At 33.0% G+C, this 20188-nt stretch overlaps 4 protein-coding genes across 4 annotated transcripts; 3 read left to right on the top strand and 1 right to left on the bottom strand.

Annotated features, from left to right (window-relative positions):
• Window positions 1–233: 233 nt before the first annotated feature.
• On the bottom strand, window positions 234–1355 carry LOC107917022 (zinc finger protein ZAT10). The gene has a single exon (XM_041108213.1). It carries the CDS (start codon window positions 1136–1138, stop codon window positions 437–439), a length of 702 nt encoding a protein of 233 aa, XP_040964147.1. The 5' UTR covers window positions 1139–1355; the 3' UTR covers window positions 234–436.
• Window positions 1356–9711: 8356 nt separating this feature from the next.
• On the top strand, window positions 9712–10866 carry LOC121203311 (uncharacterized). Its single transcript, XM_041107874.1, has 2 exons — window positions 9712–10021; window positions 10493–10866. Exons 1-2 carry the CDS (start codon window positions 9712–9714, stop codon window positions 10672–10674), a joined length of 492 nt encoding a protein of 163 aa, XP_040963808.1. The 3' UTR covers window positions 10675–10866.
• A 447-nt stretch (window positions 10867–11313) lies between these two features.
• LOC107917448 (DNA-directed RNA polymerases II, IV and V subunit 3-like) lies at window positions 11314–12730 on the top strand. Its single transcript, XM_041108212.1, has 3 exons — window positions 11314–11330; window positions 11421–11463; window positions 12246–12730. Exons 2-3 carry the CDS (start codon window positions 11425–11427, stop codon window positions 12516–12518), a joined length of 312 nt encoding a protein of 103 aa, XP_040964146.1. The 5' UTR covers window positions 11314–11330; window positions 11421–11424; the 3' UTR covers window positions 12519–12730.
• Window positions 12731–14141: 1411 nt separating this feature from the next.
• On the top strand, window positions 14142–18970 carry LOC107916545 (zinc finger protein-like 1 homolog). Its single transcript, XM_016845819.2, has 9 exons — window positions 14142–14566; window positions 15023–15103; window positions 15569–15689; window positions 15795–15889; window positions 16419–16490; window positions 17251–17481; window positions 17630–17741; window positions 17973–18159; window positions 18609–18970. The coding sequence occupies exons 1-9, from the start codon at window positions 14543–14545 to the stop codon at window positions 18706–18708; spliced, it is 1023 nt and encodes a 340-aa protein (XP_016701308.1). The 5' UTR covers window positions 14142–14542; the 3' UTR covers window positions 18709–18970.
• Window positions 18971–20188: the final 1218 nt, after the last annotated feature.

Below are 20188 nucleotides of genomic sequence, written 5' to 3'. Positions count from 1 at the left end.
TGGTGGATTGGGTTGACACTAACTAATCAATCCACGCCGTAACTCTATCAACCTAATTTCACTACCATCACACGACTCTCTTCCAACTTTATTTATGTTACATATTAAAACTTAAATTTTCTAATTATTAAATTATTTTTCAAAGGTGAAATCAATGTTCAATTCATTTCTTGGACATACAAATGTACATTCAAAGCATTAAGCGACATGGGATCCTCGATTGGAATTACCATTTATACTAAGGAATTTCTTTGGGTTTTAATTGAATAATCAAAAGAAAAAAAAATTCAATTCAGCTTAAACAAATAAATCAATGAATTGCCAACAGCTGACTGCAATTGGGAGATTTCACAACAATGAACGCATTCACTGTACCCAACAATTCATCAAAGATATAAATCCCAGAACTTATTCAATATATAGATAGTAAATTCAATTATTCCTTAACCATCAAGACATGGGGTTTCTTGGTCGGCAATGGACTTTCCACCTCTTGTTCTGCATAGATTTGACCAAATCTTCCGTCTTCATTTTCCACACAAGCGGGCATGTTTAGGTCAAAGTCAAAGTTGAGACGGTGGCTTTGTCTCAACGCGCCGCCGTCTGACAACGTCACCCCACTCACGCTACCGCTTTTGTAACTGCTGCTGTTGTTGTTGCCACCTTCGTAGTGGCAGCGTTTGTGGCCTCCCAAGGCTTGTCCCGTAGGGAAAGACTTGTGGCAGATGGAACACTCATGGGACCTACCCCTCCCGCTACTGCCGGCGGCGTTGGTTTCAGTGGTTATAGATGGGTTTTGGGCGGTGGAGGGTTTACGGTGGCTGGCTTTGTGCCCACCCAGAGCTTGATAAGACGGGAAAGCCTTGTTGCAGACGCTGCACTTGTATGACAAGTTCAAATGAAGAGGATGAGCAGATGAGGAGGAAGAGTGAGGATGATGATGAGCAGCGCCCTGGGGGGAGCCACGAGCTAGCATGATGAGGCAGAGAGCAAGATACTCTTCTTCGGTGGTGGGGGTAGTAGGGGAGTCGGTCCGTAGTCGCTTTGAACGTTTGCCTTTCTTCCAAGTGTCGACGTCGTCGTATTTGTTGGTGAAAGGTGTAGGCATGGTAGGTGAATTCAGAGCTTCAAGTGCCATCTTCTTCAAAAAGGTTTACAGGGAAAGATTGATAGAAAAAGTAACAAGTTTGAAGTTTGATAGAGTGAGTGAAAAACGGTGTGGATGTAAGCAGTATATATATAGATAGATAGATAGATAGATACAAGTGGAGAAGGGGAGTGGGGGGTTGAGCTGCTATTAACCAGCGAAGTCGGTCAACTAAGCGGAAAAAAGTGGGAGGGTATATTTTTTCTTCTTTTATACATTTCTGATTAGTAGCTGAATTACGGGTTTAGCAGTAAAACACGTATTTAAACAGGTGTTGATGGAACTTTCATTCTTCAAAAATTTGTCCAATACTGGATATTCCAACATAATAAATTTTATTGTCCTCTTTTCGAGAATTTAGAAGGGGTGCAATGAACCCACTTGCGTTGCGGATTTAGTGTGTGTCCACCAACTGTTCTGGAAGATGGAAAATTTGTACTTATTCGTGTTTTAGTTAGGCATGGTTTTGTGGATTTTCCATAATGAAGCAATGGAGGGGGAATTCATTTAAGACTTCATACCCATTGCAACCATAAAAAGAAAATAAAGTCAAAAATATGTATTATCTTTCTAATTAAGATTTTTTTATAATTTCACTAGTTAAATAATTTTTAAATAATAATAAAAAAGAGAGAGGATAAATGGGTAACAAAAACAGCAGCAAAAAGAGGGTGGGGGAAAAAGGGAAGCATCTGGGATAAGAAACGCTAAACCGTAAGCTTATAAGTTACAGGTGGCGCATATGGCATCCGAGTCAACTACTTTGACATACATAACCGACAAGTATGTATGATATAAATCCAACTCACAGCCGTCTATTTGTTGGGAAGCATCCACTATGAGGCCACGTGGATTTCACACTCCTTCTCTTGCCACGTGGTATCTCTCTGCCTTCACCACCCAGTTATTGCCTTCAATTTTTAGTTAATTAAAGTGGAAAATTTGTGGTGGGTGTTAAGTGCGTTAATGTGAGTAGGTTTACGTGTGAGTTTGGGTACGTAACACTGGCAGCCCACTGATGGTATCATGACCTATAAATTAGTTAGTACAATAGATGTTTAAGCACTAATGTAATAATAAATAAATAAAAATAAAAACAAGCAGTGGTCCATTTGTCACATGTACGTATTGTAACTCCGGACGCAAATAAAAACAAGTATGATTAGGCAGCTTACTCCTGTGCACATATATCTCTACATTATTTTTTTTTATAATTTTATTTTACGAAAGCAGTTCAAACAATGGCATTAAGCCAAAGAAAATGGTTATCAACATAACCGGCTCAACTCTTACAAAGCAGAAAAAGAGAAGGAATCATCACTAGTGGCTTAGGCGTCGGCTACCAACGTAGATCATTAGCGCGTATGATCTTCGTTATCGAGTGATCTCCTCCATTTTCTCTAAAAACCTTACTTACAACAGAGAAAATAATGAAGCGCGAGACAAAACCAAACATCATCAATAACTAACCGAAAGACACCTCGAAACCACCTCAGAAAGAACGTGAACAACCACCAACGACCACCAAACGGAAGTTGAAACAATAGAAATCTTAGGATCTGACGAAAAATGAAACAGCATCCCAGTGCTTTCTGTCATCTCAAAACTGAAATTCATAAATTTCAAGATAAAATCTTAAATTTTAATAATTTGAAGTGTCCCTATCCCAACTAGACCTGTTCATAGGCCGGGTGGCCCGGCCCGTCCTAACGGCCGCCCGAAATATGGGAGGGTTTGGGTAAAAATATAGGCCCGGAATATGAGATTGGGCAAAAAACGAGGCCCATTTAAAAAATAGGCTGGGCTCGGGCTCAACTTTTTGGCCCGAGCCCGGCCCGAATATAATAAATATATATTTTTATTTTTAATTTTAAAATACTTTAAAAATATTTTTTTTAATTTTTTTATTTTTAAAATATTTTTTTGTGTTTATTAAAAATTGGGCCGAGCCGGGCCGGACTCGGGCTTATTATTTTTTTCCCGAGCCGAGCCTGAGCAAAATTTTAGGCCCATATTTCGGGTCAGGCCCGGGCCTAAGAGTCGAGCCGAAATTTTTTCCAGGCCCGGCCCGACCCATGGACAGGTCTAATCCCAACTTCATAAATATATGTAATTCTAACTAACAATTTATGAGATCATCCTTTTTTTCCCTTATCTCATACCATAAATATATTAAAAATCTTTAAAAGTATTAATAAATCTAAAATTATTAATATTAGTAAGGTTCTCGACTTACGCTTCGTATTAAGTTGATTATCTATTTGTGTGAAATTATAGATTAAAAATTTGAAAGTTAAAATATATTTTAAGTCCCTATACAGTTCAACATTTGAAATCTAGTCCCCTTATTCTTATTTTCAGGAATATAATTCTCTACTTTTTGGATTTAAAAATTAATGTCTAATTGTTACTACTACTGTTATAATTCTTCTATTGAATTCTCTAACATGACATTTTAAAATTAAAAAAAAAACTTGATAATTATGTAACAATAAAAAAAATATTGAAAAAGCTAATTACGATTTTTTTATAAAAAAAATCATATCGCAATCATCATGATGAAAATTTTTTTTATTGGAAAGTGTTCCTAAGAAAACTTGTCGTTGTATTGAAATAGTTAATAATATTAACTACTTAGACTAACTAACGACATTATAAAAAGTAGATAAGCTAAATTATGTAAAAAAATTAAATCATATAGATTAATGCTCAAGTTTCAACATATTCTAATAGCCAAAATTAAATTTTCACCGATGTCTTACAATGCGAAAAAAAAAAGCGATGGGATCCACACAGGGCGAAGCTAAAAAATATTTTTGGGGTGGAATTAAGTTATATAATTTTACAATAGTAAAAATGCAATTTTATTATTTTAGTAGCCTATATTTTTATAATTTTTAAAAGATTAAATCAAATTTTTATCATTTTGTGAGGAGCAAAGTGTAATTTTACCATTATTAATTTAAAATTTTATAAATTATAAAGAGGATTAAAGGTAAATTTTCTATTTTAGTGGGTCAAGGCTCCTATTAGCCCTTGGCTCCACCCCTAAAGTCACGTGTTAGTCTTTAAGACAAAGAGTATTCAAATTATATATAATCGTGTAATGCTTTAATCAGAAAGTTAACTATATTAACTATTTGAAGTAATTAATAACATTAAAAAAATTATAAAAAATAAATTATGTTAGAAATTAAATTATATATATTAAATATTTAGACATAATAAACCAAAACTAAAAACTTTTTTGTAAAATAAAGAAAATTGGTGAGTGTACCACTTGTCAACACCTTCCTTTTATACGTAGTTATATTAAAATATAAGGATATCAGCTAACCTTCAGTTCTCCAACCCCTTGGAACTCTGTATCTCTGTCCAAAAGTTGAAAAAGAGTTTTGATAGTGGGGATGCCTTAATTTTAAAGAAGAATAAATAAAACAATTTATGTATTTTTTTAAATAATCTGATTCTGATCATTTTTTTTGGCATAATGCTTAGAATTAATTATAGTCCCTTCTCAACCCATAAATTGGAGGATAATTCGTTTTAGCGCACTCGAACCAACGTCCTTCTGCATTGGCAACAATACCCATACCAATTTAATTAAAGACTTAATCGACAATTTATGTAGTTTTTTTTTAAATTGTTTACAAAGTTAAGAAAAACTTCAACAGTAATATTATTAATAATAATTCAAATAAAAATAATAGAAAAAAATACAAATAGGGGCATAGCCAAGGGCAAGCAGCGACTTGATTTTGGCTCCTTGGTTCCTTTTGAATTATTTTATCATGTCAAAACAAAACTTTTAGGTATTCCGTAAGTACAAGTAAAATCACACTTTTGAATAGGAAAACAATGCATAGGAAGAGTACAAGAATCCATCTCTAGTGTTTTCTTTCTTTTAATTTTTGGGTTTCCTTAATGGGAAAGTGCTAAATTTTGAAGGTAAAAAAGTCAAGTTCTTGGGGTTTCTTTGCTTTGGTATTTTGGTGGGTAGGAGATGTAACATAACAATTAGTTTGTTAATTTAGGTTTAAAGTGAGTTTTAAGTTAACTCTAAAACATTAGAGTAATCCTATACGTATCTCTTGGCAATGGTTTCTTGGTTGATTAAATATCGTCATCAATTTGGTCTGATGATGACGAGAATAGGATGCAATTTTCGGTGGTTTGATTAAGATGATGCATTTTTTATGTGTTTCAAAATTAATCGAGTGATGTAGTTACTGTTAATTTATCTTTCTCCTCTATTGAGATTATTTCACAGATGGTGGTATTTGTATAGCATACTTATTTACCTAAAGAGCAAGCATGAAATGTTTGTAATGGCATATTTATTTACCTTGTTTAGTAATAAATGCACTATCATTATTATTTTCATTCTATATTTCTATGTATTGAATAAACAGATTATTAATAAAATCTTGAGAATAATATGATTATTCTTAAATGTTTTAATCAAGTATTATTATGCACTAGACGACAATAATACATTGAGACTAATGTGTGATTGGTTGATGACAATATATTATCATGGATATGGGATATCGAGCAAACACATGACTAGATGTTTAGAAGAACATTGTACTAGACTGACCTAGCATGAAATACTTATTGGATTATTATATGATAGTCACAACAATTCTCATAGTGATAATGGTATATATTGTAACAGCCCGATTTTCAATTGTATTGGAAAAGGCAGTTTCAGAACCCCATTTCCATAAACCAAGTCTGTGAATATTAAAGTTTGGTCTTTCAAATTTGTCTATTAATAGCTTAATCAGGGTATAGGGACTAAATTGTAAAAAATATATCGATATAAGTTTTTAATTGGCCAAAGACTTAGGGACTTAAATTGCAATTAACCAAAGGTCTAAAATGGAAATTAAACCATTTTGGAATATGTGTTAGTGGATGTTGGTGACTTAAACAATAAAACATGATTAGTATGTTAATTAAGAAAGATTAATTAAAATAATCAAATTTTAATTAAGGTATAAAACACTAAAATAAATAGAGTTGTCATCTTTTTTTCTTTCTTTTTCACCGAACCAACTTAGAGAAAAACCTAAGGGAAGCCATTTTTGAAGCTTTAGCATTTGGTCCTCAATTGGTAAGCTTTTCCAAGTCCTTTTCCTGTAATTTTTATGTTTTTGAGGTCATGAGAGCTTGATTTAGCTAGCCTATGTACCAATTTGTAAAACTGTTAAAGTTTTTTAAAGTTTTCATTGTTGATTTTTTGAAGAAATTGGTGTTAAATTGATATATTTTAAGCTTTGATTATGAAAAAAAGATTAAATTGTAATTTTTGGTTGTTAGTTTTTACATAAGGATTAAAGTGAATAAATTGTGGAATTGATATGAAATTTTAGTAATAATAGATAATAGAATGTTTGTCATGAATTAATTGAGGCCAATTTTTAAACCACAACTCAAAATTTAAAGTTATAACTATTTCGATTTTAGGGACTAAATTGAATAAAAGGTAAAACTTTTGGGGTACTAGAAAAATAAAATTATATAGGTTTATGCATATCATGGCATAATATGAAAATGTTTGGTATTTATGAATTGTCTAAAATAATTGAATAGATCAAGAATTGGATCAAATCAGAGATAATCGGGGAAAAACCAAAATTGTCTATTAGTCCCTAAAGGTTCAACTTGTTTGTTGTTTTGACAAGGTAAGTTCATATGGTATTTATGTGTTTGATTTGTGTATGAATGTTTGATTGTGCTCAATTGGTTTTGATTTGTGTATGTATGTTTGATTGTGCTCAATTGGTTGTGAATTGTATGAAAGGTGTGAATTGGACTAAATTGCAAATGATGGTTATAATTGAAAAAGAGGCCCATGTGAACTTAGTAAATGTTAGGATATGATTGACATGCCAATAGGTTTTTGTACGTGCTAATACGATATTGATTACAAATGATTACTAAGGTCTAGCATTTGTTGTGGATACTCAAATACATGTGACACAGGTATAGCTCGGATGAGTAACTTGATGTCGTTTTAAAGGTTTAGCCTAAACAGGTAACCTGACATGTATATATATTCATCTTGGACAAGCAATTAGATGTGTCATTATAAAGGTTTAACTCAGACAAGTAACCTGACACGAGTATACTTAGCTCAAACGAGCAACTAGTGTAACGTAGATACCTGTATATCCAGGTCTGTATACTAGGATTCATTGGACGATACGGTTCATATGAAACGAGAAATTAAAAAGAGATATAATGATCTTGATGTTCACTTAGAGAAATATTGAATTGAGCTTGAATAATGTATTGGAGTAATGTCATGAACATGCATGTGATTACATTATCCCTTGATTGAATGAGATTGAAAGTTTGTTGTACAAAATGACATGAATTGGTATGATAAGTGGTTAAGTTGTTATATGGTTTGATTACATGTTAAAGCTCACCTTATTAATGCTGTTTTGCCATGTCTAGCCAAATTATGTCAAGTTAAGGTTGCTTATTGTATTTAGATAAAGACGAGGTAAGTTTTGTTTAATGCTTATGAACTTACTAAGCATTTTATATGTTTAACTAGTTTGTTTTCCCTTTTCCTTGTAGATTGTCACTTTGCAGAACATGTCAAGCTGGATCATTCTGAAGGTCACACTATCTTATCATTGAATCGGCAGATATTAGATCGTTTTGAGTTTAGGGTTGTGGCATCTATATAAGTATTTTGGTATATACCTTAATGTATAAAAGTCTTTATGAGTTTGGTAGCTTTTGATGAATTTAGTATATGATGATTCTCATGTTGTTCATAGCAAATGAATTGGTTACACTTGACTTAGCAATGTTGAATGGTTTTGGGAAGTTAAAACACGAACCTATTTAGTTGGCATGTGAATTAGAAATACATGATTTGGAAATAGTTGGTACCTAGTTGAAATGATATATTTTGTTGTAAAGCTTTGGATACGTGCTAGTGAATGGTTGATTTGGTTCATGACTAGATATATATATAAGCTATTGAAGTGTTGGTGAATGAATTGTGTATGTTTTGAAAGTGAAATGGCATGTTTTAATAGATTTGGCATAGGTAAAGGTAAGTATTTGAATGATTTGGTTTGTATGCCTTAATGACATTGAAATGCTTAAGGTTAATTGATGTTTAAGTGATTAATGTCATGAGAAGAAGTTGAAAATGGATGTTGGAGTTTGTTTGATATGTTTTGATGCAAATGAAATAGGTAATTTGGTGATCACATTGTTAAGTTTCGTTAGAAACTTGAAATACGTACCAAATGACTCAATTTTTACCAAAAATAAAGTCCACGTATTGACTAGAGGTGTCCATGGACCGGGCCCAGAAAAAATTTCGGCCCGCGTCTTAGGCCCGGGACCAACCCGACCCTAAATGTGGGCCTAAAATTTTGTCTAGGCCCAGCCCGAGAAAAAAATCTTAAGCCCGAGCCTAGCCCGGCTCGGTCTATTTTTTTTAATAAACACTAAAAATTTATTTAAAAAAAGTATTTTAAAATTAAAAAAATAAAAAATATTTATTTATTTATTGTCCGGGCCAAAAAAGTGGTGCCCAAGGCCCAGCCCGTTTAGAGTTCTTTTGCCCAAACTCATATTTTTGGCCTATATTTCTACCTGAACCCTCTCATATTTCGGGCGGGCCGTCAGGCTGGGCTGGGCCGCTCAGCCCATGGACACCTATATTCTTGACGATTAACCTACCTTATTGCAACGTCGACTGACAGTGAGTCACGTTGCGACGTCGAGTGGCTTGAAGTCATGATGTGACAATTTGTTTGGCCACATCACGAAGTGGGGGAGATGACGTCACAATGTTGGCCCTGAATTTCTAAAACTTTGCAATTTGGTCTTATTTCATACTTGGGTTGACAAAAGAGCTTTCGTAAGCTCGAATGAGACTCCGAAATGATTTATTTTTATAATTTAATCATGATTGATGTTTGAATGCACGTGAAAATGATTATTTTATTGTGAATCTGATTGTAGTTGCTTCGACAATGAATGTAGAAACCTATAGCTCAAACCTGGCGATTGGGTCGGGCGAAGGGTGTTACATATATGATCCTTAGACTTAAGGTCATTATAGTTCTAACATCGGGAGTCATATGCTTTAATAAAGTTAAATATCTTTCATAATTTGTAGTACTATAAAGAGTGTTGTTAGGTATATCACAAACTATATAGTGAGATATGAGTGATAAAGATAATATTTGCCCTTACTAGAAAATAGAAATGATATCTTAGGCTCTTTAATCAAGTAAATTTAGAAATGCATGGTCATCTCAAATTAGTTGATATGGGATATCTTGACCTCTTTAATCAAGTAAACCTTTGAGTTTTTCAATTTTGGAGAAGCACCGTTTAATCTTAACACCATGTTTGGTTGGGTGTATTGGCTATGCCAATACACCCCTAATCGGTGGGCCCCACTAATCCCTCTTTATTCCGTCGTTTGGTTCAATGTATTGCTAATACGCGTGTAATACATTACTTTTCTAATCGGTGAAAACCACCGATTTCTAATCCCTCTCTTTTGCCCAGATTAGATGCCTCTTCAGTTTCCCCTCCCTATTTTACCCTCTGCCTCAACCCGAGTCCAACTCCATTTTCTTCTTCACTTTCAACCCAGATCAAATCTGCCTCTATTTCTAAAACTAAAGAGAACCCTTTTCTTCTTCACCATCTTTCATCTTTGTATCAATCTTTCCCTTTCGATTTTCTTAAATTCTGTGGTTTCAATATTTGATGCTTTCAGTTCAAAAGATCGGGTGGGGACGGTGCTCCAGTTACAAGTGCTCTCACTTGCTCTGCTCTTCTTGCTTTACTCTGCTTTGGGTCTTTTAAATAATAAGAAAGGTTCATACTTTTGGCCTGATCCTGTTCTTGAATTAGTTCTGCTTTTAGCTTTTGTTGAAGAATTTTTGTTGTATTACTTGCAAAGAAAGGATACAAGTGGGATTGAGAATAGATATTTTGATCCTTTATGTGTTCCCATAGCAATTTGTGTGGTTTCAACAATGTTAGAATTGAGATCTAACAGGTCCATTTACTCGAAATCGGTACGAGGTATTGGGTTGATTTTACACGGAACATGGTTTGTGCAAATGGGATTTTCATTTTACACTAATTTGATGGTTCATGGATGTAGCTTACATGAAAAAAGTAGAGGGAATTATACTATTAAATGCAGAAGTCACCCTGATTATCATAGAGCAAGGTTTATTGCCACATTGCAATTCAATTGCCATCTTGCTTTGCTTGTGGTTCTGGTTGTTGGGATGTTATCGCTTATTGGCAAAAGAAACGGTGTTGTTGTTGGTGCTTCAGGGGATGGTTTGCGGTATAAGCCATTAGGGGCTGAAATACAGCTAATGGATAGTAATGGGGGGAATTTCACTTTGGATTCCGATGATGATCTCGATAGTGGGATTAAAGAAGAAGATGGTTTGGTGAAAGAGAAGTCGGCTGTTGTGGAATTGGGTGGTAATGGCCATGCTTCACATGTCTGAGGTAAACATTTAGTGGTTTCTTTCGGATAGCTGGCTGAAAAGCATTGTAATTTTATTCTTTTGTAATGATATTAGTTAATAAGTGATGATTGACTTTGCATAAACTAAAATATACCCGTTTGTTTGTTGTTTTGGTCAATGAGATTTGAGTTCTATTTCGTGTTCTATCTGATTTTGATTCTCGTATGTTAATGCAGTTTTTGAGTTTAAAAATTGTATTGAGTGGTTGCCTATATCATAGTATTTGACATGATTGTAATTCCTTTGGATAGTTGAACCTTTTCCAATATCTAGTCATACTTTGGATAGTTAAATGGCATTCGGCACTTGTATATATTTGGAGAGTCATACTTCATAGTTCATGCCCATATTTGAATGATGTTTATATTTTAAAAACTTCTAAATAATGTTTATTTTGCACTGGTTTGTCATACTGGTCGGGTATTTGTTCTATTCTCATTTCCTGACAATTAAGTATTTAAGTCGTATCTGCTCTCAGTAGGATGGCTATCTTATGTAGAACAAATCGGGATGCTCATCTTGCAATTCTTTTTCTTTCCCTCTATATTCCACTGTTCTTTTATTTCCAAATAAATGGCATTTACTTTGTTGCAATTAACTCGCAGATAACTAAGCAAATTCAGGCTGTTAACGAGGTTTACAAGTTTCACAATCTTCCCGAGTTCTATAAGGGCTGTGCCGTTATAATTAATTGCCAAGTCTAATCAATACTTCATAAAATGCAGAGCAATGATCTTATTCTTTGACATTGACCCAAATACCCAACAGGTATGCTATGCCTTTACTTTCTACATCATTACATCTATTCTAACAAAGAAATTGTTTGGGATTAAGCTTTGGGTTGTGTTGGCTATCACTAGAGCTTCTGGATTGTTAAAGCAATTGCTGGTTTTGATTAATTACATCTATGGTCTGTCCAATAGGAGGATTGAATTGCTTTGCACGTCATCAAGGTCTTTTCTTTTAGAGTTTCTAGTTTGCTTGAGCTTAAAATGTGGATGCGTTTTAGTAGCATTTTGTCTTTATATGTTTCTTACAAAAGTTCCTCTTATGTGCCTTTTACTTTTGTGAATCATGAGGATATTGATGGAACTTGAGCTTCAGTTTAGGTTTTTGGATTGGAGTGTTTCTCCTTGTATTAGGGCTGTTAATACCACCCTGTGTTTATCTCAAAGCTAAAGATACGAGGTGTCAAACTACATTTCTTTCTGCTTTCATTTAAATGGGGCCTGCTTGCTACTGCTGCCATTACTGTATTGAAAACCTTGTTTCTATAGGAAGTCTCCAATGATACCGTAATGTTGTTACTGACTATTATTGCAGTGAGTGTTGGAGCATTTCGGAATTAGTTCGTTTGATTAGTGCTTTTTTTTTGCCTCATATTTTGTGTAGATAGCTGTTCTGACTTGCTTGAGCATCATATGTTTCATGTATGTTGAGTGCATTCGTTCAGTCCCTATATTGTGAGCCAAAAATTGGAGGTTATGCTATTTCACTGCTGCTGCTGTTGGCGCTGCTAACTATGAATTCTATTTTTATCTTGAAAACAGGTTGTGGTGGTTGATCCAGAGGCGTATACCTATGACGATGAGGTGCTAAAGAAAGCTGAAGCTATGGGCAAGCCAGGTCTTGTGGAGATATATGCCAAAGAAGACAGTTTCATCTTTACAGTTGAATCCACTGGTGCGATCAAAGCTTCTCAGTTGGTTCTTAATGCTATAGAAATCTTGAAACAGAAGCTGGATGCAGTTCGCCTGTCTGAGGATACTGTGGAAGCTGATGATCAGTTTGGTGAACTAGGTGCCCATATGCAAGGAGGATGATCTGCTTGTAATTAAGAACTAGCCATTGACATTTGTAGGTTTCAGAAAAGGCGTGTTTACATCTAACTAACTACCTTTTGTTTAAAACTCTTGAGATATTTTGGGTAGAACAGACTACTTGTTTTCCTCGATGAAAATTGTCAGCTATATGCCATCTGTTTTAAACTTAAAAGCCAGCAAAGCATGGACTGGCAAATCTTACTTGTTTTGAACCGATACAGTTGAAACTAAATTTTACTTAATTTATGTAAATCTTGGCTGTCCAAGAATTCTCTTATCAACTTAAACATGAAACAAGCCAAAATAATACAATGACACGTTTAATAATCGTCTTCCTTGGCACGTATGTTTGGAACTCGGATTGAGTGTTTATGCAGATTATAATTCTCAAGTTATATTTTGATTTTAGTAAATTCATATAAGAACATTTTATTATTAAGAATTTTATGAAATTATATATCATTATTAAATTATATTTAATATTAATTATTTTAAATTGTATAAATTCATATAAGAAAATTTATTATCAAGAATTTTATGAAATTATATATTATTATTAAATTATATGTAATAATAATTATTTTAAATTATACAAATTCATATAAGATAATTTATTAGTTATAATTATTTTAAATTTTATTAAATCATATATTTTAATTAAAATATATTTAATATTAATTATTTCAAATTATCTTTTATAGTATCATATATTATGATTTGAGTAAATTCATATAAGAATATTAATTATTAAGAATTTTATTAAATTATATATTTTAATTATAATATATTTAATAATAATTATGTTAATTTATATTTTATAGTATCATATATTATGATTTGAGTAAATTCATATAAGAATATTGATTATTAAGAATTTTATTAAATTATATATTTTAATTAAAATATATTTAATAATAATTATGTTTAAATATGATTAAATTATTTATTATTGATAATAATAATATTATTAAAATTTAAATAACAATAACAATAATCATTTACCAAAACAAATTTATGCTAAGGGTATTCTAGTCATTTTAGTTTTTTCCATTATGCTATTACACCTCTATTCCATTCAACCAAACACAAGATTACTATTACGCCTCTATTCCATTACATTCAACCAAACAGTGGATTAGCTATTACACCTCTAATCCAATACACCTCTAATCCCAATACACCTCTAATCCAATACACCTCTAATCCAATACAGCGAACCAAACGCACCCTAAGTGTTAAAGAAACTTTACTAACAACTTATGATATTTCTAGCATAGGAAACTAGAAACCTTGAAAAAAAAGGGCCAATAATTTTGATTAAATTGACAAATTTAATAAATGTTGAGGGTTAAATTTAATTTTTTAGAATTAGGACTAAACTGATAGAAGGTATAAATTTTGAAGGGATAAATTTATTTTTAGACTAATAAAGAGGGCGGCATGATGACTAAAAAATCTAATTTCTAAAGCTTTAGTGACTAAATCGAAAAACTTTTATAGTTAGATGACCAATAATGTAATTTACAGCTACCGCATCATCCAACCATTTCAAACTTAAACAACATAGTAACTAAAAAAAGGGTTCAAATAATTTAGTGATTAAATTGAAAATATTCATAATTCAGTGACTAAAATAGAAACACTCAAAAGGTTTAGTGACTAATTAGGAGCTTACCCTTTTTATTTTTTATGTAAAAAATATTTTTTTCATTTATTAGATGAAACATGTAACGAAATATTAATTAGCACATTGGAGCAAACAAATACAAATCCCAAAAACTCATCAACTAAGCCGAAAACTCAGTAATTTTTTTTTATGTGAAATAATATTTGTCATTTTCCTTTTTCCTTACCAAAGTTTGCCATGTTCTTTCAACTCAGATTTCTCTCTTTTTAATTCCTCTTTCTCTGTTATCATCTACTTACCTTACACCCTAGGGATCTATCTATGGCATTCAAAGTTTTGCATATACCGGAATCGAACTCCAAGTGATCGATACCGTGCTTATTCGCATCTTTATGCCATGGTGGTCTGCAAATGCCGCAAGGTACTTTTCTTTTTTCTGTCAATTTAATGCAATCTTTTGATCCCTTCATACATTCACTGCCACTCACAGCTGTATATCTACATTTCTTCGTTTCGGTTTTTCCGTTTATTTTTGTGGAAATTGTGCCGGAATTTATAATTATTCGTTGGAGATTCTGGATCTATCAACAAATTTGTTCATCGCCTTAAAGAATTTACGCCTTCCTCAGATCTCCGTTGTCTTCAGTTTAGAGTTCTATTAATCGGAAAAATGCGAATTTGATTATTTTAATAAAAGAACCGAAGAGAGGAGAAATTGAGCTTGATATTTAGGAGGTTCAAGTAGAATGTAGCCTTTTATGTTATGAATTAAGTAGTGTGTATTAATACGATGATTTTTAGAGCGAACGGGGTTTGTTGATATCGAAGATATATAAAATGCCTCTGTAAACCTCCATTCATTCTTTCATTTTTTCAGGCGACAAAGTTATATTGTTTCGTGCACAAGGTTCCTGTTTGTGGAGAATGCATATGCTTTCCTGAGCACCAAATATGCGTGGTAAGTTTATAACATCCTACTCTCTTTTAACTCAAAACCGTATTTCCAAGACTTGAACTTGGTTCAAGCAGAATGTAGTTAAACTACTGTGACTAGGAGCAAAAATTAAAGAATTCTACGAGTAAGAATGGGCATGGATGTATCTATTTGGGAGGCGTTAGAACTGTTCTTGCAAAAGAGTACAACTTCTATGGAAGCTTTATGTTTCTGGTTATGTTTTACTTGTTAATAACTTTTACTCTTTTATTGATAATTATTTTTTACTCCCTTTATTATAGATCTTCGTGTACATTTTTTATTTTTCTAAATTGTATGCAATATCATAATTACGATTTCTGCTGTGTATATTTAACAGTGTATTTCTGCTATGTATATTTAACGGTGTTACAAAGCAATTCTTAGTGGCGATGTTTATGAAATGCTGTTCACAGCTAATAATTGTTTTTTCTTTCCCTTTTGCTCTAGATACGTACTTACTCAGAATGGGTAATAGATGGAGAGTATGACTGGCCTCCCAAGTGTTGCAAGTGCCAAGCCATTTTTGAGGAGGAGGCTGGCTCTGAAAAAACTCGGTTGGGTTGCTTACGTATGTGTTTATACTGATGTAGATACTGCCTCCTTTTTTCTTTCTTGCCAACAGCATGTTGTAGTTTTGTTGTATAATCTCACTGTTATATTTTTGCTACCCTAGATGTCATACATACAAATTGCTTGATTTCACATATTAAAAGCTTTCCTCTGCACACTGCATCTGCTGGATACGTGTGTCCTTCATGTTCTACATCTGTAAGTTTCCTAAAAGCTCTTTAGCCTCGTGCTTCTGCTTGGTATTGTTTTAATATATGTACACAGCATTGATGGTGCATGTCCTTGAACCTCACAACTTATTAGTAGTTGGAAACATTTAAATGCTAAATGTGTTTGTGGATAGGAGATGGTTAACTGTGATAAAAACTATTGTGATGCTACTTCTGCCTTTGGAGCTAGTCATATGAGTATTTAATGGAGGCGGAGTCCTTCACTGATTAGCATTTTTTTGACATTTTCTAGGAATTTTATTTGATTGAAACTTTTCCATGGGCTTAGCAAAAGCAGATGGAGGTTAATAAATGAACAAGATGTAACTAGCATTCTCTATTGTGTGGGAAGAACTCTATGATCTGTTAGTCCAGGACTCAAGCCTGTATAATTTGTTTGTGGCATGACTTAATTTCTTTACTTGTTTGCTTGGGTTATGGCAGTAATGTTGTTGGTCTTGGTTATAAGTTACTTCTGTCAGTATGACTTGTCTCATTTTGAATGGTTTCTTGCCCAGATATGGCCTCCCAAGAGTGTAAAAGATTCGGCATCCCGTCTTCATTCACTGCTGAAGGATGCTGTTATGCAGGTCAGTTCATGGTTGGTTTGGCTGTTAGAAAGAACTGTTCATTCCATATAAATTGAACTTTGCATAACTTTTGTCCCCCTTTCAATATTTGCTTATCAAACTATTCTTCTGTCTTTTTTTAAGAAAATATCATATTGGTTTTGGGCGCTTAAGAAGTACTATTCTTGTGACTTGCCAACTTTAAGTTGTAATCCAATTGTTACACTTTTCGCGTATGCCGCTGATCAAGCTTGATTTTGGCCTTTCAGTGGTCGACATGAAAGTCACAAGATTTAACTGTTGCCGTGGGAGAGTTTCCAAAATGGATGGTGTACATTCTGCCAAAAAAAATTTCTCCTTTCAAATGCATTATTTAACTGATTCAACTTCTTCCAGTGAAAGTTATCGTAAAATGTAGGCCATGAAAGTCTGCAATGGCCAAACCTTTTCATTCAATGTCATGTAAAAGCATAGAATGACAAAAAGGTTTCTGAAATCTCAATGACCATATTGGCCATCCCAGTATTTGAGGTGCCCACTCAATCTTCTGATGCTTAAAAAAGCTGAAGGTCATAATTTGTCTATAAAATTGACCTTTAAATCTGTTAATTATCTGTAATAAAGCAGCAAAGAAAAAGGGTTTTTGATTGATTGGGATTTTAGCATGCTCTATATAGCAGAATTCCATATCGTAGTTTCCATTTTAGCATGAATACAATTCAAGTGTTTATCATATCTGCTACTATGCGATATAGCTTTTAAATGACTTGCTATTGTGCAGACTGGCATGGAGAAGAATTTGTTTGGAAATCATCCTGTTTCTCTTAATACACCTGAGCCTTCTGGTCCTCCTCCTGCTATTATGCGATATAATGGGAATTCATCAGCCTCTGTGGCCAAAGATGAAGGATACTCAGCGGTTGGCCCTCCTAAACTTTCAGTGTCAGAAATAATGGAGATAGATAGTCCTAGTTCAGCTGGGAATTACATGAAAACTTCAAGTCCTGTTGCTGTAAGTGAATTTTTTTGGATTAACTACTGTATGTAATATGAGTTGTTCAAGTCATGTTATTTATTGTGCTTGTATATATCAATTTTATTTATGCTAGTTGTTTGTTTCTTATCTTGGGTATTTTGTCTAATGGTGCTATGTAACCCAGCCTATTGCTACAACACGAAAGGGTACAGTCCATGCTGATCGGCAGAACTCTGAAATCTCCTATTATGTTACAGATGATGAAGACGGAAATCGTAAAAAGTATTCTCGGAGGGGTATGTTAGACCCTTGGTTCATCAAGTGATTTTCTGCTGTCTAATTTATTTGAACTTCTCTGATTTGTTCTTCTTTTGAGACATTTTTCATCAAGCTTTTCTTAATACATCCATATAAAGTTCTAAGTGTGTTTGTAATGGAGAACTTAGATAAGATAAATATTTCTTGTGTCTAAGTTGTGATTTCATGTTCATGATTCTGTTAACCCTCTTTATAATTTCTTGTTGTAGGTTCGCTTCGTCATAAGTTCTTCAGAGCATTGATTCCCTTCTGGTCAAGTGCATTACCTTCTCTACCAGTGACTGCACCTCCTCGTAAAGATGCATCGAATGCAGATGACATCCCTGAAGGTCGATTGAAGCATCAAAGACCAACACGGATGGATCCAAGAAAAATACTTCTTGTCATAGCAATCATGTAAGTCCACACCTCTTTTTTTGCATCTGGAATAAGTGCCAATGCCTACAAATGAACAAACAGATGTACCTTTCTGTCTTGTGCATAAATTTACATATTTGTTATTAATATAGATCTCTTCTTGTGTTTGTCTATTCATCTTTCCTTCTAACCTTTGGTTGGTGAAATAGATATCTCAATGGATGCCAGTTAAGTTGAGAGATAGAAATAATGAGTGAAAGCAGACTCTGTTCTTTTGGTCGAGTACTGAGACGGGTTCCTTTATTCTCCTCCTCCTGGCTACTAATGTTTTGTTATTTGGTTCTTTGCGAGAGAATTTAATGATGGGTCATGAAGTGACTGTCTTTGTATCTTCAAGTGCAGATGTATAAATGGAACCAACTTAAATTGCAGAGTCTAGAGTGATTATAAACTCTTGATTCACTGTGTATGAATTATTGTTTATGCAGGGCCTGCGTGGCTACTATGGGTATTCTGTACTACAGAATTGCACAAAGGGTTGTTGGGGAGGGAGATCTGGGCAACGATGAGCAAGCAGCGCAGCAGTAACTAACAAAACCTATGATGAAATTCGTGAGTGAAATTGTAGGTAATTCAGAATCATTTTTGCTTCTGTCTGTCCCCTTCAATCATGAACTATTTTAACAGATTCACTGCTTAAAAATTGATTCCAAATTTGCTGCAACTGACTAGTTTTAGAAACATTGAGTGAAAAAAGAAAAAAGAATCCATGACATGTCTGATAGTAAACTTGCAAGGAGGCTATGATATGATTAATAAATATTCATGTTAATAGAAGATTTTATGTACACATTTATTTGTCCTCCGATTTAAGTTTTGTCTTCAAATCTTAGTTTCTATTCTTTTTCCTTATCTCCAAGATTAGACATCTTTTATTTTTTATTTATAAAAAAAAGATAAAATAGAAAAGTCCAAAAAAAAGGGGGGGGGGTGGGGAAGTAGAAAAAATAGTTGATTTTTCTTTCTTTCCTTTTTGGTAGTTGGTAAGGATTTGGTTTCATTCAAAGTTCATCATAATCAATAGAGTATTTGGAAGAAAAGAATTGTAATCATCACTTGATTGACACAATACAAATAATTTCCATGAAGTTCATTGTTTTTATTTGTTTATTTTTTTCTTATGTTTCGGAGGCTTTTTACTTTGACAAAAATCACGTTGATTAGTCGATTGGACTCATTATCAATTTTACCCAATCCAGTACAACATTTGTTAAACAAATAATATAAAAGTGGTTTTATTATTATTATTATTATTATTATTTTAAATCTATGTACTTCAACTGAGATTAGATAAAAAAAAGAGTTAAAAACAATTTATAAAGTAGCAAATAATATTATATTATTATTTGGGTTTCAAGTTCTTATTTCTCCGGATTGAAAACATTGGTTAACCATTTCATTCTAAAAGTTTTGGGATTTTTTTCTTAATTATTTCAATTATTCAAAGAATTTCAAGCATACCACAAGAAAATTGAGGAAAGTACTTGAAAATAATCAAGAAAAAAAATCTCAAAATTTTTAGAATGAAATGCCTAAAACTCAAATTAATTAACTATTCTCTTGCTTTCTATTTCAATTTGTTTTCTAAAATAATGTAAAGATTATCCAATTTTTTCCCCCAAGACTTCAATTGCACTGTGAAAAAGGAAGGGAAAGATTGAGTATGGTTGGTTTTATTTTAATAAGGTAAGATAAATACAAAATTTAATACTTAGAATCATTTATGTTGATCTAATTGCTAAGATCATTTTGGTTCCCAATTTAAAATTTCTTACTATAGTTGCCACCTATTTATTAGGTTATTATTCTCTCTAATATTTAACACATACACCTTGTCATCATTTATTGGTTCTTGGACAAGTATAAATAATTAATATTAAATACTATGTAATTTAGTTAAATATTTAATAGTTCAAAATGTACAAAAAATTATCTCTCGTCAGTAGAGTTTTTTAAATAATTTAAACTAGATTAGCAAAATAAAATAAAATAAATATGTCAAAAATTA

The sequence above is a fragment of the Gossypium hirsutum genome, chromosome D12 (assembly GCF_007990345.1).
Source record: "Gossypium hirsutum isolate 1008001.06 chromosome D12, Gossypium_hirsutum_v2.1, whole genome shotgun sequence".
In the NCBI taxonomy this organism is placed as follows: Eukaryota; Viridiplantae; Streptophyta; class Magnoliopsida; order Malvales; family Malvaceae; genus Gossypium; species Gossypium hirsutum.
Note: the sequence above shows the minus strand (reverse complement) of the source record. Positions and strands in the feature narration are given on the sequence as shown.